This window comes from Galeopterus variegatus, unplaced genomic scaffold (assembly GCF_000696425.1).
Source record: "Galeopterus variegatus unplaced genomic scaffold, G_variegatus-3.0.2 Scaffold5020, whole genome shotgun sequence".
In the NCBI taxonomy this organism is placed as follows: domain Eukaryota; kingdom Metazoa; phylum Chordata; class Mammalia; order Dermoptera; family Cynocephalidae; genus Galeopterus; species Galeopterus variegatus.
In genome coordinates, this window is record NW_007731131.1 from 265,864 (window position 1) to 283,829 (window position 17,966).

General features: G+C 36.9%; 1 protein-coding gene across 1 annotated transcript in view; it reads right to left on the minus strand.

Annotated features, from left to right (window-relative positions):
- The window catches only part of APP (amyloid beta (A4) precursor protein), a gene marked incomplete at its 5' end in the record, with an annotated part of 108,211 nt that overhangs the window by 63,648 nt on the left and 26,597 nt on the right, over window positions 1-17,966 (minus strand). Inside the window, 3 exons of the mRNA XM_008588756.1 lie at window positions 10,880-11,038; window positions 11,755-11,829; window positions 16,137-16,270. Coding sequence (XP_008586978.1) covers window positions 10,880-11,038; window positions 11,755-11,829; window positions 16,137-16,270 — 368 coding nt within the window. The remainder of the gene's footprint in view (window positions 1-10,879; window positions 11,039-11,754; window positions 11,830-16,136; window positions 16,271-17,966) is intronic.

Here is a 17,966-nt window from a genome sequence, read left to right on the forward strand (position 1 = left end):
TAGTTCTCATAAGCTCAAATACTATTCTTTAGGGGCATACTAATATCAGCTCTTTTAATTGCACAGATGATTCAAATTTAGATTGTTCAATCTCTCAATTATTGTGCTAAGGTTTTTGGCACTCCGCTGTTCTTTAGCTAATGCTCTTTAGCTAATGCTCTTTAGCTAATGCGCCAGAACAGCAAGATAGGAATGTCCTCTGTCAATCTGCTTAGAAGTTAGGATTATTGGAAAATGATTCAAGGTATTAGTTAAAAGTTAGGCTTTTGTGACATTTATGGATTCCTGCACTAAATTCATCCTTATCTTCTATTAAGATGGATAATTAAATGGTGAATGTGTTCACATGTTTTCAGTTGCTTATCTCATTGAATACTACACCATTTCTCTATATGCTTCAGAAATATATTCCTAATGTTCCCTGAAAATCCCTAGAGCTTGATAATGAAACAGTAGCATACCAGGCTCTTAGGATTCTCCAGGCTTCAGCTCCTGCATGGATAATGAGCCTTGCAAGTCCTGTCAGCTCTGACCTCATAGTTGTTTATGTGAGCTCAGGTACAAAGTGTGTGTGCATCTACATAAACATAAGCCTTTTCTTCCTAATGCCTCCTCGATAAGCAAATCCTGGGGATATCACATAATTCAGGAAGACATTAGTATGTCTCTCAATAAATGAATTAGAGGGTTCTGCTTGGTTGATTTGGCCATGTAAATACATGTCTAGGAATCATGCTTAGAAATAGAAAAAAAAAAAAAAAATCTGATTAGCTCCTATGTCGAAAAATAGGCAGATAAATCACACCAAATAAAATGGTTGTCTCTATACCTCAGAAACAAATATAATTTTTACTTAAAAGAGAAAAACACGTTTCCCTGTGTTGCTAGAGCTATATCATGTATCAGAATAACAGGGAATCTTGATTGTTTATGGAGGTTTTTTCTATTAGGCTAGGACAAAAACGATGTCTTAAAATTTTAATTAGAAACACAGAAACATTCATATAGGAATGGTAGAAAAAAGATACCTCTTATCTCTACAGAAATATATTCTTTTAAGTAACTACTATTACTTTTATCACAATACTCCCATTTAGAGAGGTTATTCATATGATTAGAAAAACAAAAAATTCAGTGGCTATGACAAGGATATTGATAATAAGTAGAGTTTAAAAAAATATTTTTTATAAAAAAACCTGTGTGCATGTAATTTCAATCACTCTCAAATCTTTAAATCTTCTGTAACTAGTAATAATTTTTCTGGCAAACTCTTCTTTTTTCACAGTGAAGATATTGTACATATTAATACTACAATCTGGTTAAAATGGCAGTGGATGGCTAATCTTATAAAAACTTATAGGGAATTTCATAAAGGATTGAGACTAGGCAGTACTAAAATGGATTAGACATCATCCACAATGAGAGCAAACAGGAAAATAACCTAAAAACAGAAAATTTATTTTGGAACATTAACTATTTTCCTCTCTGAGAACAAGAGTGTATGTAACATATTTCTACCTCCTGGCACAGTTCCTGGCACAATTTGGCTGCTAATAAATGTCTCCTAATTAAATTAATGAATAACCTGATCTGAATATAATTTCAGAAATAGTTCCAGTAGAGCAGAATATCCTTAATGGTATTCGAGTGGGAAATAAACATCTTCTACTCAGGAGAGCAGTATTCCCAATTTTCACGGAACATACTGATTTTACAAACCCACTTGATCTATCTATCCTATCTGGTGTGCTGGGATCCATTAGCAAGTTGTTTTAAGTGGAAACTCTTCCCAGAAAATATTTAATGGATGCCACAGCATATACCAGCTAGTCTCAACAAGAAGATGCATTTTATTAATTTCAGAAGATATCTTACTGTCTTCTTATGTTTTGGTGTCAGGTCAATGTGGGTAATTTTGAAGGACATTTCATGGCCTTTCCCTATAAAAAGTAATATTTTTTATTAATTCCCTCTCTTCTCAGATGTTAGTAGCCTTTTTTACTTGGTTCTTTTAGAAAATTTCTCAAATGTGGTGTCCCTGGGACTTGGGATGAATCACATACATTTGAATAACTGATGATGGACAAGATGACTCAATGCCAATCACACCTGAATATGGAACTTTTCATCTGACAGTTCAGGTGGGCAGTTTATTAAAACATGACTGTTCAGTCCTATTATTCCACTGCATAGCTTTATGCTTGATCTAGAAATCTGGCATCTTATCATAATAGACACTTGTGCCTTAAACCATTTCCTGATGGGAGGGAGTGAACTGTCAAGAGCTTTTAAAAGCCCTGGGCGAAATCCTGTCAAGAAGAAAGAAGTAAATGACTCATTTTATGGGAAGCGCCCTAACCTTTACAGGTCTCAAGGGACTTATTCAGAAAACCCTCTCCTGGAGCATTAAATTGCACCCAAGTGGTTTCCAAAACTGACTGGGGAAGTTAATCACCTACCCAGAAAAAAAGCAATTCTCTCCTGTTTTCACAAATAGGTTCAGGGCCATTATTTTCACAGTTTTATACCTTGAATTTCAAGAAATCTTGAGCAGATAATGTAGAACGTACAAAATATCTGTGTGGAGGCTTAAAATACACTTCAGAGAATTAAACCTTTCTGTGCTTGAAATGATTTCAGTTTTGAGTTTATTTTGCCACTTCGGTCCTCAAGATTTCAAACACACTCTCACTGTTGTGAGAAAAATCTAGGACAAAGAATACAAACAATCACATTTGGGAAAACTTCTATGGGAACCTCTGGATCACAGCATTTTCTGTCTAGGATAGGAGTTGAGCTAAATTTTTAAAGTCCACTGCAAAATATATCCACTTTCCTTTCTTCAGAAAAGCACATAAATGATACTGGTGTTTAAAACGAGTATACATCTCAACCTTTAATTAATCCTTCTGGTTTTCTAATTATGGCTAGCAAAAGCTAGAAAAACATTAATTACAAAAAGTAGAAAAATTAACCTCGATTTGCAGATAAAGTAGGTGGAATCCGTTTATTAAGTCCCCTGTTCCTATTTATAGGTTATATAGGTGGCAAACCTGGGAATTAAAGACAGGTGATTATACTATAATAATATAAAGGTAAAAAAATAATAGTGGTTTTAATTTTAATCCTCTCACAAATTAGTGACTTCTGTCAAATCTAGTAGGTTTCCTAAGTTTTTTCTGAGATGTGTTGCTAGTTCTAAGGAATAATTTATTTTGGTTATACAGACAACAGTTATAAATTAGTGAAGATAGCATAGAGAACAGAAATTTAGCACCTGACCCAAACCCATGATTTATGCTTGAGACAAACTTTAGCATACACTGGATATGGAGCTAAGATCTTCTGACCTGAGAGGAGGTCCATAAATTGTCTGGACTTGTATATCTTTGAGTCTTGTTTAGTCAAACAGTAAAATGTTCTGAAACTCTTAATGATGAACAAGATTATTAATGCAAGCCAGAAGGCAAAGCCCACAGAGTTGAGGAAAAATCGTAAACAAAAAATGTTTTAAAGTAACAGACCCTTGGAAAGATTTGTCACATGGTCTGATCATCCAACAAATGCCAACTGTGACATATTCTTGACTTTTTAGGAGAGACTGACAGCAATCTGCTTCAATCTGGCATATGCACACTTGGACTTTGGCATTCTTGCTTCATTCATCCTTTAACTAGTTAACATCATGTTTAAGGATAAGCCCATTTATGTTTTTTTCATATTTCACACTCTCCTCTTCTTATACCTAGCCATTGTTTCACTCTACTAGAAATTTGATGGGTTTTTGATGATTTAAAAACATTTACATGGGGATACTCAAGGAAAACCTTCTTAAAATCCAAATATAACCTAGGATTTTAAAATTGAGATGTACAGTTAAGCTTCACAAAATGAATGAACCCCTTGAAAGTGATGTAACATTGTGTACATATGTTTATATGTTTCTAGGGTTAGGACCTCTTGCTGCCCATCAATTCTCTAAGGAAAGTTATCAGTAACAGCAGGCAGGTGAATAACTACTGGATCTTTAAATAATGTGCTATGCATTTGTCTACAAAAACTAAATATTTATATTTTCATAATAGCTTTTCATTTTCAAGATGAAAAGAAATAAAATAGACATTAAGGTATAAATATGTTTGTTTGCTGGAAGGAAGCACAGCATCCCAGTGCTGTATGTTCTGACAGCATCTGATGAAGACCTATTTCCACTTTGAAGGCAGTGAATGAATGGGGCTCTGCTGTTGCGGGAATCAGGTTGTTGAATATGACCTCAGTGGCACAGGATAGTTTCGAAACTAATGCCTTTCCAACATACTTCTTAGTTTTCTATTTAACTTAATTAAAAGCAGAAAACACTACTATTTCTGATCACATAGTTCGCATTGGTCTTTAGCAAGGTCTACTGAGCTTGGTAAACATTCAAAGCAAGGCAAAGAGGTAATACTGAGAAGCTTTACTCAAATAGCATGCACAACACTCAGTACAGCTTATACAATTTTGCTCAACAAATGCTAATTCTCCATTTTTCTTTCTACCCACTATTTGTTACTGGGTTTGTCCTTCAAAATTCTCAAGGTAGGGTTGGCTGGTTAAGCTCAGTTGGTTAGAGCACAGTGCTGATAACATGAAGGTCATGGGTTTGGATCCCTGTACCAGCCAGCTGCAAAAAACCAAACAAAAACCAAAAAAGCCAAAAACCACCAAGGCAGTAAGTCCCTTTGTGCTTACCAATTCATACAAATCTCAACTGAAAATAAAGAATGGTGAATGATAGGGCAATTATTTACATTTCTAAGAGATGATTTTCATCCTGGGAGTCTTTTAAGGACATTCTGATTAGCTTTACAAAATTTTGATTACATTCAAAACTTGCTAGTAGAATGCCTTAAACATTAGAGTATTCATCTCTTCACATATTAAGAACTCAGCAAATGATTTTTAACTCATTTATCATTTATTACATTGATATACAGATATCCTGCATTTGCTTTTGCGATATATGGTCTCTACATATATTCTATAAAACGCATGATATGTCTTTTGTCACCAAAAGTGATGAGTAGAAAATGATGGGCCATAGGACAAAGGTGGCTAGCTGGCCATGTCATATATAAACTAAAATATGCAAGGTTAGCACCTTGATTTGTTTTTTGCTTTAGAAAAACATATAGTTATAGAAACACCTATATTGGCTAAGGATTGATTTAGTTGGGATCAACATCTTGTAATGGCTAAAAATTGATTAGTTGGAAGCTCATGCCATCACCAGTTTACCTGCCACAAAACACTCATTAATTGCTACCCTTTTTATCTCCAATGATCATTGCTTCTTATGGAAAATTTCTTGCCCTGCTGCTAGAATTCACTTAATAGAGTTGAGCAAAACACCATCTTAGTGATGAAACTATGCTCCTTAATCAAGAGCCTCACAATACTGATGTTCTACTAAAGAATTTTATGAAGAAGTCTTCAGAGATCTCAGGAAAATATAACATTTGGCTGAACTATTCAGAAATGAGAAAAGAAAGAAGTCTGGTGCTATAAAAACTGCTGAGTTTTTTGCTCAGTTAAATATTGAGAATCTGAGTGTGAAGCAGCAGATACAAGCATGAAAGAAATTTTAGTATGGATAAAATGGCTGTAATTGTGAGACACTGGAAAATCAAAACATGACTGGCACACAGACAGATATACATGAAAATGTTTCCTAATTCTCTCTTCCACTTAGAAAATGCTTAAGAGAAGTTGAAGTCAAGAGAATACATTATGATACTGTCTAATGGAAGACTCAGGCTAAGTATGTATAAAAGCTCCAAAAATCTCAGAATTACAAAGAAAAGTTTGGTTATTTACACTTCATCTTTAACATTTCAACTCTTACTAATTAGGGGCTGCTAAATTTTTCCAGATCTAGGTCTATAATAGAAAGTTATTTTAAAAAAAATCCCTATTCAGCATTTGGTGTAACTGTAGAGGACCCCACATTGAGTCTAATTTCTCTGTAGACTACACAGAATGTTCAACAGTAAGGAAATAGCATCACCTTCTCTCCAGCCATGAAGGAGAAGTAGAACCCTGACGTTTACAAGAGGAAAGACTCAAGACAATAATTAGCTGCTATTCCATGAAGCTCTACGTAGCCTGAACACGAGCCCTGACAAAGGAAGAAGCATATAAGACCACAGAGAACTGGTTAAAGATGGTGACAGTTTAGTTTTAAGTAGGACTTAAATTTGGTAGCTTAGAGGCCTCCAAAGGTGATGGACGTTAACTATGTGTGATGCAAAACTTTAGAGAAATGAAACTCCCTTTGGCAATAAAAAAAGGTCTAACTCTCCGATTTTCCAAGGAAACTTTCAGGAAAGTAAAAAGGTTACGGAGCTGGTTCTTAGAAGACTCACTAACCCTCAAGAGAGTAAAAGTTTATCCTCAGTGCAAAGACACAGCTTTGTTCTTTTTTTTCCTCTACGGGAAAAAGTTTTAATTATTGTAATATTTGTGGTATTTATTTTCTAAAAAATGATTCTCAATATAAGTCAAATAGTGCATTTTTAGAGTTGCCATATAGTGTATCAGCCTAAAGGTATGCAAGCAATTAAAAAAGAACACAAACTATACACAGACGCAGGGACTTAATGGAAATTCGCAGTAAAACAACAAGCACCAGTATGACCAATCTAAAATTATGCCCTTTAATAAAACACAGAACATTGGCAAATATTCTTCATGCTACTGCCTTTGCTATGATGGCTGATGAGACTAAACTGAGAGAGTTGCTATGTGTGTTTGTTAAAGACGCCACTCAGGGCCGAGCCCGTGGCACACTCGGGAGAGTGCGGCGCTGGAAGCGTAGCGACGCTCCCGCTGCGGGTTCGGATCCTATATAGGACTGGCCGGTGTGTGCGCTCGCTGGCTGAGCGCAGTGTGGGCAACACCACACCAAGGGTTGCGATCCCCTTACCGGTCATGAAAAAGACAAAAAAGAAAAAAGACGCCACTCAGTGCTCATCTTACTTTTAGCCCTTTATATGACCATTAGCAATGATCTTACTGCAGAGTTTGAACTTTCAGCTGGAACTCTTGCTTCACAGTGTGCCTGCCAGGAAGATTCTGGTCTCTATACCCACCATCCTGCCCTGCTGTGGCAAATGATCTCCGTGGCTCCTCCTCCAAAAGCGTGTTCTCTAGACAAAGAGAGGAAGTAAGGAACTTTCTATCTGCAGATGGACAAAAACAGTTTGACTGCATAGTGCCTTGGTAGGAGAGAGATGTTCTGCAAATAGAAAATGAAAATGCTAATGTAAGTATTCCTTTTCAAAAGCTCTTTGTTCAGAGAGGAAGTATGGTCCAGTGAGAAGGCAGTGCTGTCAGTGACTGTGACTCACAGCTCTTCCCTGTCCCTTACAAGCAGTGTCACCCTGAACCAGCCCCTCAATCTCAAGTCGCAGTGAGTGATGTCACTGGTAGAAGAGGTCAATGCTATCTCACCACCTGGAAGACTGCCAGGAGCTCTTTTATGGCTGCTCACAGCCCTCTGTGCTATAACTTTACACAGAAAGAAAAATAAAAACAGTAAGGAAGATTGGTGCAAGTGGGTCGCTTTTTGGTTTAGTTACATAGTTTATACACAGACTTCCAGGTCCAGCCAAAATGCACCAGATTTATCCTCCCACCTTAAAAAACCAACAAATGGACAAAATATATGGAATAATGTTTTTGCATGATACTAGCCATCAGGTGAAAGACAGTGCTCCCCGAGAAAGGGAAAACAAAGGAGGCCCTATAACTGCCCAAGCTTATACTGCCTTGAGGATCAAGGTGGGGAAACAGAGGATCAAGGTGGGGGAACCCAGGCCGAGCCTGGAGGACTCCCAGAGTGGAGGACATGAAGTGAGGGTCTAGAGAAACCAATGTGGCTAGAATTCACAGGACAGAGTACTGGCGAGAAGATAGAGTTGTTTTACAAGAGAACCCAGACATTTGCAGAGGGTGATCCTTGAGAATGTGGCTGAGTAATGATCAGTAATGAGTAAAGAGTAATGCATAATGAGTGATGACCAGTGCATGCATGTGAAAGAAACTGAGGCCACAGGGGAAAAAAAATCACCCAAGAGAACTAGAGGTAGTAGACCCTGGAGTTCACACAAGGACAGTAATCATACCTATTCCCACCAGTCTGATGGGAAAACTCAGCATTCACGGTAGATTACTCACTAGTGGCGAATAACTAGGTATAGGCAGATAACTGCTCTAATCCCACTTAATGAATCTAAAACAGCAAAACCCAAAAAGATCAAATTGTTTCCAAGTAACTTAACTACATCCCAGAGCAAAGCTCAAGAATATTTATAGGTGTACCAAAACACTGAGCACTTAACAAAGTAAAATTTACAGTGTTTGACATCCAATAAAAAATTACCAGGCATGAAATGATGCAGAAAAATACCACACATAATGGAAAAAAAAAATCAATGAAAATTGACCCTAGGTTGACACAGATGCCAGAATTATCAAACAAGAATATTTAAACAGTTTTTATAACTGTATTCCATAGGTTCAAAAGTTAAAGATACAGAAAATATTAGGGAAAAAATAAGCCCAGATTGAATTTCTAGATATGAAAACTATAGTAAAGTAAGACAATGAGATGAAAAATGGCAAGACTGAACTACACCATAACACCATGGCACAACATAATTAAATGGCTTAAAACTAGTGATAAAAAGAAATCTTAAAAGCAGCCAGATAAAAAATAGACATGTTATTTATGGAGACATAAAGGTAAATATATCAGCTTTCTTGTTGGAAACAACACAAATAAGACAATGAAACATCATCTTTAAAATACGAGGGTACTTCAAAAAGTTCATGTAAAAATAGGATTAAAAGATAATACAGATGTTTCCATGAACTTTTTGAAGTATACTTGTAGAGAAAGGAAAAAACCTTAATTTAAAATTCCATGTTCACCAAAAATATCTTTTAAAACCAAAGGTGAAATATAGACATTTTCAGACATACCCAAGCAAAATAATCCATCACCAACCTACATGCACTCTAAGACATTTTAAAGAAACTCCTTTGGGCAGAAGGAAAAGGACACCAGGTGGATCTGCGCAAAGAATTAAGGGCACCAGAAATGGTGACTACAAAGGTAAATATGTAAATTATTTTTGCTTATTATTTAAAACTCTTTAAAAGATAATTGATTACTTTTTTAAAAGTGTGGCAACAACCAGCTCAAAGACTGAGACTTGGAAGATGGAAGGACTTTATTACAAGATGCTTATGCCATCTGTGAAGTGGTATAATATCACCCGATCTGGTATATCATTGTGATACGTTAAAAATATTTTCTATGGACCCTAAAGCAACCACCAAAATAACAAAATAGTTATAACTTCCAAGCCAACAAAGCTAAAATAGAAGCATAACCAATTTTAATTAGTCCAAAAAAAAAAAAAGAGAGAGAGAAAACAAAGAACAGACTGGACAAATTAAAAACAAACAGCAAGATGACGATTCAGATATGACCATATCAATAACTTCACTCAAAGTACATCATCTTCCCAATTAAAGACCCGCCTATATACTGCCTACAGGAAATGCACTTCAAATATACAGGCAAATAGGTTAAATAAAAGTACAAGGATGGAAAAATACATTATCCTAACATTAATCAAAAGAAAGCTGGAATAGCTTTATTAATATTGGACAAAGTAGGTTTCAGAGAAAAACATATTATGAGGAATAAAAAGGTTATTTCATAATGATAAGGGGTCAAAGGGGGCATAACAATCTTGAATGTTTACATGCCTAAAAAACAGAGCCTCAAAATACATAAAGCAAAAACTGACAGCACTGCAAGGAGAAACAGACCAACCCACAACTACAGTGGAAGCTTTCAATACCCAAGGCCCAAAGAAGAATAAAACAAGTAGACATAAAGGACACGTTCACGCTCAGAAAGCTTCTTACATTCAAAGTAAATTTTCCCATTGAGTGTCAGTGAAGAAATCTATGCCTGTACTTCTTGCTAAGTGTTTCTGGGCAATGATCACTGAAAACCACAATTAAACCTCTTCACTGCTGATGTCATGGCTGACAAGGGCTCCCCCTAGAAAATACGACCAATGCTCTGAGCTGGAAATTTGAGTTCTAGTTCCTATTGGTCCACTAAAAATTCTTACAACTCAGTCAAGTCTCAACTTCTCTTGATCTCAGTTACATCACTTACATGATGAGGGGGTTGGGCTAGGTCACTCCTAAAATCCTTTGCTATAGGCTGAATGTTTGTGTCCCCCGATCCCCAAATTCATACATTGAAACCTAGCCCCCAAGGTGATGGTATTAGGAAGTGGAGCCCTTGGGAGATGATTAGGTCAGAGACCCTCATGAATAAGTCTGTGAACCAGGACCCAGGCCCTCACCAGACACCAAATCAGCCAGTGCTGGATTTGTGAGAAATACATTTCCGTTGCTTATAAACCATGCAGTCTATGGTACTGTGTTATAGTAGCCTGAATGCATTAAGACATCCTTCCAGCTTTGATGGTTCATACTTGAACTATACCATCAGTTGTCACCCCTTCAGGAATATTAAATCTAATCAGGTCTTGCGCTTGTAGGTCCCTGGGAAGCCTGTGTGACTGCTCTGTGGAGAAATGTGAGTTTCCATTGAGCTGAGATGGTCCTGCAGAGGCAGGTGCCCTGGGACCTTTTGTCCTTCAAGATGGAATGGACAGAGGTTGAATCTGTGAATAATGGTGCTCACGCATGGCATTTCTCGTCATTTCTTTTGTGTGGCCTCCAGACCCAAGTACCCCACCCCAACCGTCTGTGCTGTGACCTGAAGCAAGGTCTTGGTGAGACCCACCCGAGGAGGAACAGCCTGCAGAGCAGTGATGTAGTTCTCCAGCGCCAGGCGGCGGCGGTCATTGAGCATGGCTTCCACTCTGGCCATGTGCGTCTCCACCAGCTGCTGTCTCTCGTTGGCTGCTTCCTGTTCCAGAGATTCCACTTTCTCCTGGAAATGCTGCCGTTGAAAACACACGTGTGTCAACTGGGAACTGAACTAGTAGGATGGGGCTGCAAATTGGAGTCTTTCAAAAGGGGATTTCGTATTCAATTTTCTTAAAGTGATAAAAACAATCCCAAAGATTGCACAGTCCAACATTTTCACTAATTTTGCATGTTTTACAGTTACTTCCCTTTTCTGTACTCCCCATTCCCCAACCAAACTTAAATTTTCATTGGAAATCAGTATTTCATAGGGTCTCTGAGGACTAACTTGACAATCATAATGTCAGATGCACTTTTGAAATGCTTTCACTACATATGTTTTTTAAAAATTCCTCACTGAAAGTGCTTTAAGTAAATAAGCACAATAAGCTCTTGGTTAACTAAAGGTAATTTTGAGACTGGTTTCAATGAAAAATACAAATTTTCAGCATTTTTGCCAGGGGAATAAGTAGCAAAAAATTATGGCAAACAAAAAGATGTATTATTAATAAAAAGTAGGCTGCAAGTAATAATATGAGTTTTATGGCAATGAATTATAACTTGATTAATTGGGAGCACATATAAAGCAGGGATTAAATGACTCAATTATTAGACAATGATTAGGAATAGTCCAAGTTCATAGGAATAAGAACAACCATGCTGGAGGTTCCAGCAGATGTTGGTCAACGTGGCTCTCAATCAGCAGGCAGTTGGCATGTCCCGCTTTGTAGGGAAAGGTTAGGACTTTACCTGGATAACTGCCTTCTTATCAGCCTTGGGCAAGTTCTTTGCCTGACGTTCTGCCTCTTCCCATTCTCTCATGACCTATGAAATGAGAAAATGTTTGAATTTAAAATCATCAGTTCTTCCTTCAGATATAGATTTAATCGGATATATTATTCTATTTTTCTTCCATTTTCATACTTTTAAACATTAAAAAAAAATGTATCACATATCCATTCCTATCTGAATAGTATTTAATTTCCCAGTAGGATCTAAATAATTTATCATAGCAGTAAACTAAACATAAATGTTTACATTTACTGCAGGAATATAGCCCTTTGAAACAAGGAGGTTAGTCCTTTTTTCCCCTGAGAAGTGGGAAAAAAGTCATTTTTTGGGAAAAAATACCAACTATTCATAAAAGGCATATGCTTTCTGAACAAGATCTTCCTATAGTACGTAGAACATTCTGGCTTTAGTCTTTTATGAAAGCAAATCAAAACATTTCAGACTGTATATTTTTAGTATAGGAGGAAAAAAGCAAATATAACATTTTATGTGTGTGTATGTGTCATGAATAGAATGCCAAAAAGAAGTACAAAATGGTTGTCCGAAATCCTAAGATCCACCCCTTTTGAGAACTGATGGGCCATTAAGTTCTGTTACTCACCAACTTGAGTCAAGAATAGCAAGGATTACCCTAAATCCTCCCAGAAATCCCAAGAAAATACACATTATTCTGAGTGTAGCAAAAAAGTATTTTTGACAAGTAACACTAATTTAGTAACCAGGTGTTACAGTTTGAATGTGTCCCCCCCCAAAAAAACTAACTTAATTTGGAAAACTTAATCCCCAATGCAACAGTGTTGAGAGGTGGGACCTTTAAATGGTAACTAAGTCATGAGGGTTCTGCTCTTAGGGATGGATCATTTTGCTATAGCAGGAGCCGTTTGTCAAAAAAACTAACTTAATTTGGAAAACTTAATCCCCAATGCAACAGTGTTGAGAGGTGGGACCTTTAAATGGTGACTAAGTCATGAGGGTTCTGCTCTTAGGGATGGATCATTTTGCTATAGCAGGAGCCGTTTGTTATAAAGTGAATTCCGCCCTCTCTTGCTCTTCCACCTTCCACCATTGGATGACACGACATGAAGGCCCTCACCAGATGCTGGCATCAAGCTCTTGGACTTCCCAGCCTCTAGAATCAGGAAATAAGTAAACTTTCCTTTGTTTCCAGATGTGTTCTTGCACACGAAAACTTGATTTCTGTGGTATTTAAGAGCCTGTTTTTTCATAGGTATTTACTCCTATGGAATTGAGTTTTCTGACATCTCACAAGAGGCTTGTAATAAATAACTATTGAGGGCCGGCCCGGTGGCGCACTGGATGGTGCGCCGCTTGGGAAGAGCGGCAGCGCTCCCGTCTGAGGGTTCAGATCCCACGTATAGACCGGTTCCCGCTCACTGGCTGAGCGAGGCGCGGGAGCAACACCGAGGCTTGCGATCCCGTTGCCGGTCCCCGGTCCGGTACGGGGGCAACACTGAGGGTTGCGATCCGTTGCCGGACACGGAAAAAAGACAAAAGAAAAAAATAAATAAATAAATAAATAACTATTGATAGAGAACTTTTTTTTTTTTTGACCAGTAAGGGGATCGCAACCCTTGGCTCGGTGTCATCCACACCACACTCAATGTAAGTTCAAAGTCAAGTCTCCAGAATTCAGTGCCATAGGTTATGAAGACAAATGTTGATTTCAGGCATCTCACTTTCCTCTGACAAATGGACTCTAGTAGACAACATTCTTTACTCCAGGACAACATCTCTTGGGTTATCTCAGACATATCTGATGACTAAAACATGAAGGAAACCTAACAAAACTTACATGAACTAAGGCATGGGTTAAGCAGATATGCTAAAATAAAGTTACTATTTTAGTGGAGACCTACCATATTTAAAACTAATAGAGTATTCAAAATCAGTTTTCTCTTAATAGGAAGAGAATGACCAAGATAAACTGAAGGAAAAAAATTCAGGATATAATTGTAATTTGTGGTAATAAGCATGCTGATGGTATGGATCTGATCATCAAATCTTGGGCACAGGTAGTGATGGTCACCTTTGTGCCCGTCAATACAAAAAAAAAAAATCAATTAAAAAAATTCTTTTAAGAATAATGACTAAGCGGATTCAAGAATAAAATGCAAGGTTAGTAAGGTTTATAGGGACTAAACGAGTTTATATTCCAACTGGAGAGACAAGATAGTGTTTATTTTTATTACTCTTTTTTAGACTTCATGTGCCGAGTTGAATTTTTGAGGACAGTGGGAAGGCTCTGCAAGATTCAGAAAGAAGAAGACAGGATTTAAGGTTAAAGGAGGACATTTCAGTGGCAATGTGCATGACTCATAGTCCTCCTATGCTTTCTTAACAAAGATTATATATCTGCCTGTGTCTTTCTCAATGAAAATCCTCTTTCTCAAAAGAATTGGCTTCAGGTGAAACCTCGCTATTCCACTGTAGCTACCTTTTTAGTTCAACTTGCACTTAGGTTTCCATCATGGACAACCACTAGAAGTGCACAACGTAATATATTCTAGAGCCAAAAGTATTGTGATTTTAAGTTTTTATTCCTCTTTGTGTTATTATACTAATGTAGATCCTAGTTTTGCCGTTACTCATCTTTAAAAATGAAAAAGTAACTGTGTTGTACCTTTCTAGATACATTACTAATACTATATGATTTAAAATGAAGGTTTTATTATTATTCATCTATGGTGAGGCCAACAGACCAGGAGATGGCTAACACTAAAAAGACAGTTTGTTCTTCACAGTTCCCAAGAGGAGGATGCTTGCCAGGACACACGGGGCCATGTGGGGAAGCACCAGCGTCAGTCCAGAGACAAAGGGAGTGAGGGAAAATACGGTCAAGACCTGTTACTGTGGTTTCCATGGGAAGGAATGGGCAAGGCAGAGTAAACAGGCTTACAATTGACTGGTTTGAATAATTTCTTCAGGCTCTTGGATATGGGGACTGTCCCTAGTTGTCTGGTACCTGGCCCCGGGGTGATTAGAGCAGATGGACAGTGGCAAAGAGTATAAAAACTAGATAAAGAAGGTAGATGTAGGTATGGGTTTTGGATTGGTTGGTTTGCATATGAAAGATGTGCTCACAGGCCATTCATTTGCTATCTCTAAGGAACTGGCTAGCCTTGGGAGGGGGAGCCTCTATAGGGCCAGTAAGGCCCAATATCAGAAAATAAGAAAACATTAACAGTCTACTAAAGACTTATAATCTTAGAAAATATATGGCAGACTAATTCATGAATTGTGTATAATGTCTATCAAAAGACATTTTAAGTATTTGTGCTAAGTAGGACAAAAATCAGTCACACTGTCTGATATTTACCACAGAATACTAATACCGAAAAAATGAATAGTTGACTTCAACCTGAGGTCTTTCTTCATACATTTATGTTTCCTACTTTTTTTTCACATTCACTCCTAAGTTTGTAGACCACAAGTTAGAAAAGTGACTGGCAAATAAGAAATGCCAGATGCCAGTTAATTTAATTAATAAAGGAATGAGGAATCTGAGAAAGGGCTAAAATTCTCTGTAATATCAAACTCTAATACAACATCCATTGCCTGGTAATAGACATAGTTTAAATTGTAGTTGATACTATTACATATAGATTAGCTATGTTTTAGACATGTTAGTTTTCGATTTGTTTAATACAGAATCCGCTTTAAAAAAGGAAAGGCGGAGAAGGGATTGCAGCACTATGTAGTGAAAGGAGCTTCATCATACTAGGAGGAAGGAAGGCTTGGATTGAAAACGCTACCTCTGCCACTTACACTGCTTTGTGCTCAAGTGGGAAGCCACTCTCTTGAACCTCTATTCCATCGTCTATCACTTATGGGACTAGATGAAACAATCATTATGGTTCAGCTCAGCTTTTAGTTTCTGTTTTCTTATGAATTAATTTTGTAAAAAAAATAGTTGGGTCAAAGTTTTAATCATCTGGTATTGAATAATAAAATATTATTCATCTTTACTAAAGAACATTTTAATGGATTTTAATTTACAACATGGTGGTTATAGGTACTCCATATGTACAGATTACTAAAACCAAATACCTTTCTTCACCAAAGAGAATATTGTAGACAATACAATTTGTAAGGATTATAAAATTCTATTATACCTACTACACACAGATCTTTCCTAGGTAGCAGCACACTCATGGAAGATGCAAAGAAACCCAAACTGGTTTCTTTGCTACATCGTAGCAAATATTTAAAATAAGAACTGTACATCTTTAAAGAACTGGATTAAGCCATTGGGCCCTGGGAAGACTGAAGCACAGGTAAATCAGATTTGCAGGACCAAAGGACAGAAAAGCCATGTTTACCTGAGACATTCTCTCTCGGTGCTTGGCCTCAAGCCTCTCTTTGGCTTTCTGGAAGTGGGCGTGTTCATTCTCATCTCCAGGTGTCTCAAGATACTTGTCAACGGCATCAGGGGTGCTGGCTGCTGTTGTAGGAACTATAAAGTAGAAGGGAAGGAGGTTTGAGAAGAGAAAAAGAATATCCAACATTTAAAAGAAAGTCATATTTTCACTTATTTCCCGGAACAAAGAACTTAGTAAAGAAGCACAAACAAGATGTTAATGCTGTTTAAGGGAACACCACAAGTCATCTCACAGCACAGTAAGAATGTATTCCACCTCTTCCAAGAATAGGGTACAGGAAAATCTTTAAAACAGCCTATTTTGCAATTATAGGATTATATGTAGAGTTCTTTGCACAACAAGCATACACAGAGCAAAAACAGTTGGTGCTTAATACAGATATGTGTTTCCAAATCCCCATGCTTTGCTAGATTTTTTTTTTTGTAATCTTGAAAGTAAATTATGGTATCATCAATATCACACATTAAGATTCCCACAGAAACCGAGGAAATCTGAAAATTAGCCTTTTGCAGAATAACTGCACCTCAGAGACAAGGTAAATTTTATGTAACATATTTAAGATAGCTTAATTAAAACCATTCTTCATGACAGAGTATTTGAAACAGTACAAAAAGAAATACAAATATCAACAAATGCAGTTTTGAAATCACAAAAGGACCTCTCTGCTTTTACAAATTTGGCAACAGTCAACAAATTCATTATATCTGTTGTCAGAAAGAAAGTGATTTCTATTTTGGATTCACCTAATACTGCTAAGCAATATTCAAGTTGCAACATATACTGCTATATTATGTGGAAACATAAATACCCATAAAATTCAAGACTACACTATAAAACAAAAATGTACCTAACTCATGAGCCAAGTGAATTACAAATGCCTAGACAAGAAATTTTCCAAAAGATTAGTAATAACTACTGAGAATTCAAAGTATTTACAAGGCTTAAAAAACAAAAAGAGATTTTGACTTAAAAGAAGTAAGCATGTTTAAACTAAAAAATGAGTGAAAAATGAGTAAAAAGTGAAATGAATTTCACTATGTTCTCAGGTCAAATCAATTTAAGTGCTTTATTCAAAAGATTATTCAAATATCACCCATGCTCCAAGTAACCTTTTCACTTTTCTTATCTAATGACATGAATATTATATTTGGGATATAATACCCCAAAGAGGACTTGAATGAGAAGAATTTATGGCTAAGCCGCTTTGAAACTAAAGTCTAAGTTAAATGTCTTTTTTACACATGCTTCTAAAAAATGTCTGGAATCTTAACAATCCAAAGCCTTCAAGATATTAACTAAAACCAAAAGGCCTTTCTGTTAAATAACAAATAAGATTTTTAATTTTAAAGAGAAACATTCATTTTGATTTCTTCCCTTCTACTTCAACCACTGATTGATAATTATTTTCAAAAAATAAAAAAGCAGGTGAAATATCTGACTAGATGTTACTTTCAAGTGGAAGGAAGGAAGAAAGACATATTCCTAGAACCTTTATACAGCTGCCCCCGTCTTCTGTGAGGTAAATGAGTGAGTGGTGTTCCAGCTCACACTGGCAGCAAAGGGGAGAAGACAGGTAAGAGCATGCAGGGTTTTGCAATTACACTCGTCTGGATTTGAATCCCAGTTCTTTCTTAGATCAACTGTGACCCAGAGCAAGAAACATAAGCACTCCACATTCCAGTTTCTTTATCGAGTGGCAACAATATGCTGCATGACATGGTAGGAGTGTTGAGAAAATGAGATTCCATACCATGTGTAAGTCACGGAAAA